This window comes from Rhinatrema bivittatum, chromosome 2, assembly GCF_901001135.1.
Source record: "Rhinatrema bivittatum chromosome 2, aRhiBiv1.1, whole genome shotgun sequence".
Taxonomy (NCBI): Eukaryota; Metazoa; Chordata; class Amphibia; order Gymnophiona; family Rhinatrematidae; genus Rhinatrema; species Rhinatrema bivittatum.
Window position 1 is genome coordinate 624,056,103 of NC_042616.1, and position 13,224 is coordinate 624,069,326.

Here is a 13,224-nt window from a genome sequence, read left to right on the forward strand (position 1 = left end):
GCATATTCTCATTTGCTAGAGCATAAACGATTTCTGTGCATCACAGTTTTGGGTGTCATTATCAGTTTTGAGTGCTATCTTTTGGTTTGGCCACGGCACCCAGAACTTTTGCCAAGGTTATGTTGGTAGTAGTGGAAGAATTGAGAAAGGATGGCATTCTGATTCACCTGTACTTAGACGACTGGCTGATTAGGGCCAAGAGTCTGGAAGAGAGCCTCCGAGTCTCATGCAAGGTAATCTCCTTTTTGCGGGAACTAGGTTGGGTAGTGAACCTGGCCAAGAGCAATCTTCAGCCATCACAATCGCTAGAGTATCTCAGTGTTCGGTTCGACATGAAGCAGGGCAGGGTGTTCCTGCCGGAGGGCTGTATTTAGAAGCTGATGGAGCAGGTGTGTCTATTGATGAACACAATATGCCCGACAGTGTGATCTTATCTACAGGTGCTCAAACTGATGGCAATGACCCTGGAAGTGATGTAGTGGGCGAGGGGGCATATGCATCCTCTTCAACGCACTCTGCTGTTTCATTGGAACCCATAGTCTCAGGAGTATTTGATTTTACTTCACCTATCAATGGAGGTCTGCACACAGTGATGGTTAAAAGTGGACCGTCTAAGAAAGAGGGTTTCCCTGAGATCACCGAACTGGCTAGTATTCACGACAGATGCAAGCCTCCAGGATTGGGGAGCTCACTGTCAGGAGTTGACAGTGTAAGGGCGCTGGAGTGCAGAAGTGTATCTCCCGAGCCTCACTTGGCTGGAAGCCTGTGCGGTCTGGTTGGCATGCTTGCAATTCAGCGACCAATTGCAGGGTCAAGCAGGCCAGATGATGTCGAACAATGCAGCAACAACAATGGCTTACCTCAATTGGCAGGGAGGAACCAAGAGCCAGCATGTGTCACAGGAAATAGCCCAACTTATGGAATGGGTGGAAGTGCATCTTCAGGAGATCTCAGCTTTGTAAGTTTCAGGAAAAGACAATGTAAGAACAGGTTTTCTCAGTAGACAGAGTCTGGATCGAGGAGAATGGGAATTTTCAAACAAGGAATTTCAGCTTGTGCCTTCCTTTTCTGGATCTGCTGGTGACATCTTGCAATGTGAAGATGCTTGATTCTTCAATCGCAGGAGAGATCCAAAGTCCTTGGGCATTGATGTCCTCATGCAAGAGTGGCCAGAGGGCAAGCTGCTGTATGCTTTTCCCCTGTGGCCCATGTTGGGTAGAATGGTTTGGAAGATTGAGAGTCACAAGGGGATGGTGCTTCTGGTGGAATCAGATTGGTCCAGGAGACAGTGGTATGCAGATCTGTGATGGCTCGTGGTGGATTCTCCCTTCCAGTTTCCAGCACACAGGGATCTGCTTTGACAGGGGCTTGTTCTTCACGAAGATCCGACTCGATTTTGTCTTATGGTTTGGCCCTTGAGAAGGCTCATTTGCTAAAGAGTGGATATTCTACTGAGACGATTGCCACCTTGCTGTGAGCGAAAACGTTTTACACTTCCTTAGTCTATGTGCGTGTTTGGCAAATGTTTGAGGCTTGTTGTGAAGATCAAGGAGTTCTTCCTTTTTCAGTTAAGATCCCACTGATTTTGGAATTTTTGCAGGATGGATTGAGGAAATGGTTGGCCATTAATTCCTTAAAGGTACAGGTGGAGGGTTCTTGCCTGTTTCCAAGCTCAGGTGAATGGTGGAACCTTATCGGCTCATCTAGATGTGGCCTGTTTCTTGAAAAGAGTGAAGCATCTTCATCCTCCCTTGTGGTTACCAGTGCCCTTAAGGAGCCTTAATCTAGTTTTGGATTTTTTAGCGGGATCAATTTTTTGACCAGTGCATAACCTTTCCTTGAGGCTACTGACCTTGAAAACAGTGTGGCAATTTGTTTGGTGCATAGGATATCCAAATTGCAGGTCTTGTCGGGAACTGTTTCTATGAATGACTCCGGGGGTGATATAGCTGCGTACTGTTCCTTCCTTTTTTGCCAAAAGTGGTCTCAGATTTTCAGTTGAATCAGTCCATTTCCCTGCCATCTCTGAACAGGAAAAGGGATGTAGGGGAATATCGCTTTCTACAGTCCTTGGATGTCAAGAGGCATATCTTGAGGTATTTGGACGTTTCTAAACCTTTCAGGAAGATGGATCATCTGTTTGTTCTTCACAATGGAAGTAAACAGGATGAACCAGCATTGAGGGCTACAATAGCCTACTGGATTAAGGAGGTGGTCATGACAGTGTATATGGATGCTGAGCAGCCATTGCCTAGTCAGGTTAGGATTCATTCCACTAGTGCTCAGGCTGTGTCATGGGCGGAGGTTAGATTATTGTCTTCCTTCGACATTTGCTGAGTTGCGATGTTGTCCTCCTTACATACCTTTTCCAGGCGTTATCGCTTAGATGTGCAGGCATGGGAAGACGCAGCCTTCACACCTGTGGTTTTAACTGGACCGCGGACAGTCTCCTATCCTATTCGGGAGTAGCTTTGATACATCCCAATGTTTCTAGATTCACCTGTCTGAACACTAAGAAAAGAGAAATTACTACTTACCTGATCCTTTTCTTTAATACAGACAGGTGAATCCACCTTTCCTTTCTTGGCTGCTGAATGGTTGTGCTATGGTCTGTGTGTTCCAAGGAGTACTGGTAAGTGCCAGACTAGTGTTATTACAATCTTTGTCTGAGCTCAGTGTTTTCCTGTTGGCTGAATGCTGGAATGGTTACCTGTTAATAATCAAGCTTTGTTAGTTTGTCCACAGAATACTGGCGGGCTGATGTCACTGCAGAGGTATATATACCATGATGTCAGCTTTTCTCAGTCTCCACCTGCTGGTAGAGGTGCATAATCCACTGGTTCTGGATTCACCTGTATCTACTAAAGAAAAGGAAATTATCAGGTAAGTAGTAATTTTAAAACTTATGATAAAGTGCGGGAATCCTCTAAAGTAACTTCAGGATTCTATTAGAGATGTGAATCGTGTGATCGATCGTCTTAACGATCGATTTTGGCTGGGGGGGGGAGGGAATCGGAGCATCGCGGTTTTGTTTTTTTTTAAAATCGTGTAAATCGTAAATCGGGGGAGGGCGGGAAAACCGGCACACTAAAACAACCCTAAAACCCACCCGACCCTTTAAAATAAATCCCCCACCCTCCCGAAACCCCCCCAAATGTCTTAAATTACCTGGGGTCCAGTGGGGGGGGGGGGTCCCGCTGTGATCTTCCACTCTCGGGCCACGGGTGCAAAATGGCGCCGGCCGTATGGCCATATTGCCGTATTGCAAAATGGCGTTGGCCGTATGGCCATATGGCCGGCGCCATTTTGCAATACGGCAAATACGATTCGAGTGCAGGAGGTCGCTTCCGGACCCCCGCTGGACTTTTGGCAAGTCTTGTGGGGGTCAGGAGGCCCCCCCAAGCTGGCCAAAAGTCCCTGGGGGTCCAGCGGGGGTCCGGGAGCGATCTCCTGTGCTCGTGACATCGGGGGACAGGAACCAAAATGGCGCCGGCGCCATTTCTATCAATGCACCCGTGGCCCGAGAGTGGAAGATCACACCGGGACCTCCCCACTGGACCCCAGGTAATTTAAGACATTTGGGGGGGGGGGGTTCAGGAGGGTGGGGGATTTATTTTAAAGGGTCGGGGTGGGTTTTAGGGATGTTTTAGTGTGCCGGTTTTCCCGCCCTCCCCCTTCCCCCGATTTACGATTTTTGATGATAAATCGGGGGAATTCCTAGTGTATATCACCTCTAACGATTTTTGACGATTTAAAATATATCGGACGATATTTTAAATCGTCAAAAAACGATTCACATCCCTAGATTCTATTAATGTTTTTGTGGGGTGCAAAAACTATGGGAAATGTATTTAGAGGTCTATATGAAAGTTATGCAATGGGTTATTTTTTGGAGCAAGTTATGCACAAGTTATTGCCAATTTCAGTGTCTGAATCCCTCACTCAGAGAGGTCATATTTTATTGCTCATAAAGCAGACTGAACATTGCTAAGACTCTAAAGACTTAATGAAAAGTAATATAATAAATGTTTTTCCACACAGAATTAGGTACAGTCTCATCTGTTATATTTCTGTAACAATATAAGAAAGTTTTGGATGAGTATATGTGGAAGGATTTAAGGATATATTGAATATCCAATGTGAGCTTTCATTTCAAATTATTATTTTGAAATCTATTGCAATAACAAAATATATTTCTACTTACAATAAGAGATCAATAGGTATTTTACTATCTGTAGCCTTAGTGTAGCTGGGTTTAAAAAAGGTTTGGATAAGTTCTTGGAGGAGAAGTCCATTAATGGCTATTAATCAATTATACTTAGGGATTAGCCACTGCTATTAATTGCATCAGTAGCATGGATTCTTCTTAGTGTTTGGGTAATTGCCAGGTTCTTGTGGCCTGGTTTTTGGCCTCTGTTGGAAACAGGATGCTGGGCTTGATGGACCCTTGGTCTGTCCCAGTATGGCAATTTCTTATGTTCTTATGTTCTTAAAATTCATCTCCAATTACTGAAGAATTCCTTCCTGGAAATACATACTTAGTGAAATATTGTATGTTTGATACAGAAATATGAATCTGTTGGAACTAAAAAATCTAATAGACAAACAATTTCAGGAAATCTAGAAAACTATAGATCAATATGTATCCCATATATTGAAAACATTTTTGTTGTATCAAACTATGATGTACAATATGGTAGTAGAATTCTCCCAGACAAGTTAATGTTATGTTTAATAAGGGGTTAATTTTATAACAGCATGCATACGATTGTGGGCTTAGGTTTCATCAAATTTTGAAGGTGACCTTCTACTTTGTGCAGGAAATGTTTGTGTGAAAATTGATGCAAGTTCCGCTCAGATTCTGCTCTAGAACACTTCCCCCTGACATGCTTAAAATTACATGCATGCACGATGTCTGCACATAACTTTATATGCATATCGGCAGGATGATTTTCAAAAGGGCCATTTCTGTGGGTAAAAGCTACTGTTACACCTACACCTACAGAAATTCCTTTGAAAATTACTCTCCCTATGGAAATTGTATTAAAAAATTCTTGTGAATTAAATGAAAATATATTAACACTCACAAACAAATATAAAGATATTTAATAAAAAAATATCCCCAAGCAAACAATTGAAGCCTGATTCACTAAGGATTCTTTCCCATTCTTCATCCAAGGGGAAATATTGAGCTTAGTGATTCAGATCCTTAATAAATTAATCTAAAGTTACCAAAACAAATGATGTTTTTCTGTTCCTAGGTCTGAATGGGATCGATGGCTATTGATGGGACTCATTGGGATAGTGGTAGGAACAATGGGATTCCTTACTCACCAGCTTATCGATTATCTATTCCATTTAAAATGGGAACTTGCTGAAATGTATATTAAGGTGAGTTTAATGTAGAAAGCAAACAGTAGCATTTTATTCTGTATTGGTTAAATGTCAGCAATTATGCAAATTATAAAGGGTGTTTACCATATTTACCATATATAAATCTAGAAATGGCAGTATGGCAGTCGAGGATAAATCTGAACTTTTAAGGGCTGACCTTTGGAGTTAGAACATAAGACTTGCCATACTGGGTCAGACCAAAGGTCCATCAAGCCCAGTATCCTGTTTCCAACAGTGGCCAATCCAGGCTACAAGTACGTGGCAGGATCCAAAAGGTTGATAGATTCCATGCTGCTTATCCCAGGGATAAGGAATGGATTTCCCCAAGTCCCCCTTAATAATGGTTTATGGACTTTTCTTCCAGGAACATGTTTGGCTCCTAAACTGGCCCTTTTGAAAATTCACTAGGACTGAGTCCCTAAATTTAAGATCCTAGTTTCATTAGACTGCTAAATATAGGACCCTAAAGAGTGGATGGCAACAAGGGTAGAATGAAAACAGGGGAAAATATTAGGTGCTAAGCACTAATTTTCAGCAATAGTCAACTAACTTAGGAGCTTAACCTAGACAAATGAATAGCAGGCCTAAATTTATGAGTATGTTTTAAGATTCTACATTTAAAGAATTTTCAGCTGAAAACATAGGATCCTAAATTTTGGAGTCAGGCCCTGCATGACTGGGTGTGCATACCATGCATTTGCACGGGGCAGCACACCAAGGGGGGACGGCAGGCTGGTGACAGCAGGAGAAGCTGTCGGGCCGCTGGCAGAGCCTAACTCACCAACTGCTGAAGAAGGAGAGAGGCCGCAGACCACCAGCTGAGCTCAATCCGCTGGCGGCTGAAAATGAGAGGCCCAGTATTCCCTTTTATTTGCGTGCGCGCGCGCCCATGCACAACTTTTCCTGTGGGTGTGCACAGCTTCTGCTCCTCCACCCCTCCCAAGCAGGAAGGCCGGTGGGCCATGTGGAGCTCATCCAACCACGGCCAGAGCCAGCGCAATCGGATGGGCATACCGTGCATTTGCATGGGGTGGCACACCTGGAGGGGAGGGTGGCAGTGGAAGTGAGCAGCCTCATGGCAGCCTCATCCTCATCCTCCCAAGTCCCGCTTGGTTGATGTACTGAAGAGCAGAGCTTGAGACAATTAGTAGAAGCACAGCGTCACGGTGGAAAAATGCCTTGGAGAGCATGCCCCTCCCCCTCCTTCTGTCTGCCACTGAAGCCAGCATTTTTTTTTTAAGATTAGATTTCCCTGAGCCTCCCCAAAGCCATGGCTGCTGCATCCAGCAGAGGCGTGAGAAGCGGCATTGCGGAACACCTCTGAGCAGTTTGTTTTGACCTAGCCAGGTCCTGCTCTGTGCTGTTGGTGCCAGCTGCCGAGAACGGAAGGAGTTGTATCAGCAGGGTAGGCAGAATTGCTTTCTGGCCTATTTAAGCCTGTAGGAGAGCTTATCTTGCAAAGAAACCGGTTGGAAGAGGAAAAAAAAAGCAGGAGCAGCTGCAGAAGTTTTGAGCGAGGAAGGGAGCCCTGTAAAAAGAGGAATGGAAGCAGTGGTGTATCTGTGTTTGTGTGAATGGGAGCCTGCTTGCCTGGGTTGTGTGTGTGTGTGTGTGTCTGTGTGTGTTTGTGTGAATTGGGGTTTGCCTGGATTGTGTGTGTGTGTTTGTGTGAATGGAGCTTGCCTAGGTTACGTGTGTGTTTGTGTGAAGGGGAGCCTGCCTGGTTAGTTTGTTTGTGTGAATGGGAGCCTGCCTGGGTTGTGTGTGTGTGTGTGTGTGTGTGTGAAGAAAAGTGCCATCCTTACTAATTCACAACAAGCTCAAGATGTCAGGCAATCACATTTTTTTCAGGTATGGAGAGTGGGGGATTTTCCCATTCTTATTAGTTTCAGTTATTGGGAATCTGATGTCTCTTCTATTTTTAAATATTTTATTGCTGTTTAGAAAAATTATAAACTTTTTATGTGCTCTTAATCATTGGATGTTATTTTATTCTTCAACTCTTTGGCAATATTCTTTTTATTAGCATTATATTTCTTGATGATTTATGAGGAATGTTTCTGTTTTTCCATTGCTGTATTGCTTAAATGGTCTGGTTTGTTGCAATTTCCAGTTTATTTATTGACATTCAATCTGACATATCACATTGGTTTACATTCAGGTACTGTAGGTATTTTCCTATCCCCAGAGGGGATAGGAAAATACCTGAGGCAATGGAGGGTAAAGTGCCTTGCCCAAGGTTATAAGGAGTGACAGTGGGACTCAAACGCTGGTCTCCTGGTTCACAGCCCACTGCTCTAACCACTAGGCTTCTCCTCCACTCGTTTCTGTCTATTCATTTCTAGTTATTCTTTATGATCTCTTTATTCTATATTTGGTTGAGGGATCTGTCTGAGTTTGGCATCTGTGACCGAGATAGCGTATTCTGCTAGCATGTAGTTTCTATGTACAGATTTATAGAGTTTGTTCTGTATTCCTAAAGGAGGTGTTTTAGGGCCTGTGTAATATCTGCAGTATTGATTTTCATACATAGGGTTGCTCCCTTAATCCCTTTTGAGTACTGACAGTTAGTACCTTTTTGGTACATGAAGGTTACTATATCATTGTCATTCAGTTTACTCTACTCTTTCTGAGGGCCAAACCCACATCTACACACATTACAATAGGCCTAATACCATATGGGTTCTAAATGTATTTTTTTGCAGGATTTTCTGGGTGGTATTACAACAATGCATGCTACAGGACCCAGCCGGTGCTATTTTTATGTATTGGTAGGTGGGGCAGGAGTACTTGGGGATCACTTCTGCACAATTTAGGAATTTTTGACCTGTGGATGGGGTAAGATAGGTTCAGGGGGTATGTCAATTTTGAAAGTTTGGATTGTCGGAGGGCGCAGGGCTTATTTCAGTGGGGAAATGGGGTATGAGACAGAGCATAAGACTGACAATTTCTATTGTGTGCTGGCTACTGGGAAAACAACAAAAATTCTGTATTAAAAAAAAAAGAATGGGGATAGGGGGCAGCATCGTAATTGTTTGCACAGGGTAGCAAAATGCTAGCACTGGCTCTAACTATAGCCTGATGATAACAAGATGCCTTGTGTGTATGTGTATGAGCTTGTAAATGTGGGTGAGTGAATTAGAGCTTGTGTGTGTCTGTGAGAGCTTGAGTGTGTGTATGTGTCTGTGTGAGAGCCTGTGGGCATGTGGGTGTATCTGTGTGAGAGCCTATGTGTGTGTGTGTGTTTGTCAGTGTGAAAGCCTGTATGCTTGTGTGTATGTGTGTTTGTGTTCCTATGAGAGCCTATGTGTAACACACACACACACACATGGGGTAGATTTTAAAAAAATGCGTGTTCGCGTACTTTTGTTGGCGCACCAGTCGCAAACAAAAGTACGCTGGATTTTAGTAGATACGCGCGTAGCCGCGCGTATCTTCTAAAATCCAGGATCGGCGCGCGCAAGGCTGCCGATTTTGGGCAGCCGGCGCGCGCCGAGCCGCGCAGCCTGCCTCCGTTCCCTCCAAGGCCGCTCCGAAATCGGAGCGGCCTCGGAGGGAACTCTCTTTCGCCCTCCCCTCACCTTCCCCTCCCTTCCTCTACCTAACCCACCCCCCCGGCCCTATCTAAACCCCCCCCTACCTTTGTCCACGGATTTACGCCTCCCGGAGGGAGAAGTAAATCCATGCGCGCCAGCAGGCCGCTGGTGCGCCGAGACGCGACCCGGGGGCGGTTCCGGAGGGCGCGGCCACGCCCCCGGACCGCCCTGGGCCGAAACCACGCCCCCAGGTCCGCCCCCGAAACACCACACCCTGCCCCCAAAATGCAGCGTCGATCGGCCCCACCCCCGACACGCCCCCGACAAAAAACCCTGGGACTTACGCGAGTCCCGGGGCTCTGCGCGCGCCGGCAGGCCTATGGAAAATAGGCACACTGGCGCACAAGGCCCTGCTCGCGTAAATCCGGGCAGATTTACGCGAGCAGGGCTTTTAAAATCCGCCCCATAATGTATCTGTCAGGGAAAGGGAGCCTGTGTATGTGAGAGAGAGAATGTGTGTGTGTGTAAATTATAGGCATATATACGAGAGAGAATGAATTTGTTATTGTTGGTAGGTGGATGTGTGTGTGTGTGTGAGAGAGAGAGAGAGAAGATAAGTTTGGGTGGCACTACCTTCCCCAATCCACGACAATCTAAGGGTGATTGGAAATCAAGAGATCCCAGGTATGGAGAGCAGGAGATTTTTAAATCATTATTAATTTAAATTATTGGGTGTAATTTGATGTTTTTGCTGTTTGAAATATTTAATTTATTTTTTGGGGGGGGTTAGAACATTTTTTAATTATTGGATTTTTTATTCATCAGATGTTTTGAAATACTTTATTGGAGTTTGGAAAATTTTGAATATTCTCTCATTAACTGGTTTGAAATATTCTTTTGATGAATATAATTTTAATATTAAGATTGATGTTTTACATTTCTTGATTCTATTATGTAATGTTTTATGAAGAAAGGTACTGTCTCTGTTTTTCCATTGTTGCTCTGCATATAGAAGCTGGCTGGTGGAGGGCTTCAGTTCAGTTCTCAGCACACTTCTCGTTATACTTTCTGATCTCTTTATTCTGTATTTGTTGAGGGTCTCTCTGTATTCTGCATATGTGACCGAGGTGAGGAATTTTGCTAGCATGTAATTTTTGTGTAGGGATCTATAGGAGCCTGGTTTCCTAATAAGTTTTATTGGTCTTCTAGGGCCTGGTGTAATCTGTGCAGTGCTGCCTTTTCATAGATAAGGTTGTTGGAATTGTTTTGGTATGGGAGGTTTACTATAATGATAATTCTGTTTATTCATGGCTTTCTGAGGACCAAGACCACACCCAACATGCATTACGAAAAGTCTGATTCCATAGGAGGTCCAAGTGTCTTTTTTGCAGAATTTTCTGGTTGGCATGCAAATATAATATGCATGTTGTAAGTGATATATTTGCCTCAAAAGACTGTACTTTTGAATGTTCTTTTTCATGTAAAATTTGTTATAAATGCATATTTTAATTGTGTGTCTGTAAAAGGTGTGGGCATGTGTGTGTGTGTGGGGGGTGATGTGTGTGCAAGGCTGTAAGGTTAGCCTAGGGTACCTCATACCCTTCCCTATCCATGGGTTCTGGGAGGGGGGGGGAGGAGCATGTCAGTTTTGAAAAATACAGATTGCAGAAGGGAGCTGGGCTTTATTTGATGGGGCCAGGACAGAGACTGAATGAATGGGGGGGTGGGTGAGGGCTGGTGCGTCCCATTAGGCAAACTAAGTGGTCACCTAGGGCACCAACCATTAGGGGGTGGCGAAGAGCAACATATGGGCCCGCGAGCAGAGCCTATCTCGCTCACGGCAGAGAGGAGTAAAGACTTGGCAGGCTGCGAGCGACGCCCATCCTCGTCGTGACCCAGTGAAACACAGAATAGACTGGCTGAGAGCAGTGCCCTTCCTGCTCACTGCCAAGAAAAGCACATACTGGGCGGGCCATGGATGGCGTCTCAGTGAATGAGATTGGGGTTGGGGCCTGGGCCAGGACTGGCAAGCACAAGGCAGAAGGTTCACCTAGGGCACCTAATATCCTTGCGCCGACCCTGGGGGGGGGGGGGGGGGGGGGGCAAGCACAGTAATTGTTCGCACAGGGCAGCAAGAAAACTAGCATTGGCCTTGGTTGGAGTCCTGCAGGTTTGGAATTTCTGTTTATTAGTCTTCACAATTTCCATCAGAAATATAATAACTTACTTCAGGGGACAAGCATCACGGCTGTTACCAAGCACCCAGCATTTTAAAAACATTTTGAAAGAAGAAGCATTATTTCTAATTTCTTGCGAGAGCAATATTCCTTGAGGTGAAACTGAAGGTCCTTAACTCAGCTGCAGTGTTAATTGACAATGAAGAGTAATTGGGCTTTCCAGAAGGATCATGGCCATTATGAGCCAAATAAATGTGTTTGCTGTTTTCAGCTTTTCTCCTTTCAAAGTGGCATGAACAGGCTTCTGTTTCTGAATCCGAGCCGCAGCAAACCAGGTTTGTGGCAGAGCAAGTGAACAATTTGCTGGAGCACTGTAACTTTGGCCTTGCCACTGAGACCTTAAATCAGCACTTCTCAACCAGGGTGGGGCATGCTGGTGGGACTTGGGAAAGTTCCTCCCGTGGCACAGTGCTGACAACCTCAGCATGAGCCTGCTCCCTGGGATCATGCTGGATTTTTAACTGGGACAGTGCCCCAAATCTCTTACTTGCTGCTTCAGCCCCTCCTTCCTGTCCCTCTCAACCAGAGGAAGATCAGAGGAGAGGGGCAGGGGATGGAAGCCCCACACAGCAGCAGTAAATGGCAGGGAAAAGATTGTGCTCCCTGCTCCGGCCCCTCCCCTCCTGGCCACTCCCTATCCCCACCTGCTTCCTGTAGTACAGGGCTCTTCTCTGCTGTACTCTGTTTACTGCTTCAGATCCTACACGTCTGTGCTGTGGGACTTGGGACTCAGAAGACAGCAGAGTAGGGAGTCACCCAAAATTGCAGCCAGATGAAAATGATTTGTGGGAAGGGAGTGGGAGGTAAATGTTGAAGGGGGTGAGGGGAGAAGGTGTGAATGCTTGGGGGGGAAGGGGCAGTGCAGAAGGTGATAAATATTGAGCAAGGTTAGGAGTGTGTGAATGCTTGGGGGAGGAGTCACAGATGGCTGACACAGTATTATGCACTACTGCTCTTGCCTGGGGATGGGGGGGGGGGGGTAGGGTTAGACAGAAGATTGGAAGGACGAGCTTGGCTATATTAAGGTAGGAGAAAAAAGGGGATAAGGGAAAGAAGAGAGAGAGAGAGAGGAAAAATTATGAGGGTAGAGGAGAAGGGAGAGAGCGAGAGAGAGAAGACCAGGGACTGAAGGAGAGAAAGAAGGGAGAAAGGACCATGGATAAGGAGCAGGATGATGGATAGAGAAATAGGACTCGGGATAGAAAAAGAGAGAGAGAAGCTGGTTGTGGGAATGCAGAGATGGAAAAATAACGCAGGAATAGGGAGATAAGGGTGTTATGAGACCGAGGTCCCTGGATTTGGGGATGGGAGAATTCAGGGAAATAATGCAGGAGAAAGGGAATGAGGAATGGAAGAGAAAGAGGAGGAGGAATGAGGAAAGGACAGCATCAAAGAAAAGAGAAATTATTAAAATATTCACTCAAGGAAAGAGACAAAAAGAAGGAAAGAGGACATCAGAGAGGGGGAAAACAAAAAGGAACTTAAAGAGGACCTGAGATTGAGATAAGAGACACAATTAGCCAGAAAAGCAAGCCAGAGATATTAACTGTTGGAAACTTTTATTGTCTGATAGAGAATAGTGATACTCATTAGTATAAAATATACTGGGACACAGATCAAAGTCTCTGACCTGGATATGTCTCCTACCTAGAATTTACAAGTTGGGAAGAGCTGAATTTGTTGGCTAATTTTGACTTTCTTGTATATAATTAAATTCTCTTGTATGCAGGACATACCCACCAGCATAAAGTCTTTCGTATTGGACCTAAAACTATTTTGTGATAGTAAAACTAAAAGAATGTGCTTTTAGGTATATTCTGAGAGTAGATTACTACAATTTTCCATGGGGATAGTCCACCAGACTTCCTCCCTCCCTCCCACCAAAATGAACTGCTCGCTCACTACTCATACTAAGGTCAGGTAACAGGTTTCACAAATTTACTCACCAGAACTCAAGTAATCTTACCCTATCTCTCTCCTTCCCACTGGTAGGAGAAGAGCAGCATGTCTTACCTGTGGGCACCTCCTTTGCCAGTTACAATCTGATGGCTGAATGT

At 44.9% G+C, this 13,224-nt stretch overlaps 1 protein-coding gene across 1 annotated transcript in view; it reads left to right on the forward strand.

Moving 5' to 3' along the window:
* Positions 1-13,224, forward strand: part of LOC115083383 (chloride channel protein D-like) — a 472,614-nt gene that overhangs the window by 8,507 nt on the left and 450,883 nt on the right. The window contains exon 2 of the mRNA XM_029587184.1: positions 5,262-5,391. Coding sequence (XP_029443044.1) covers positions 5,262-5,391 — 130 coding nt within the window. The remainder of the gene's footprint in view (positions 1-5,261; positions 5,392-13,224) is intronic.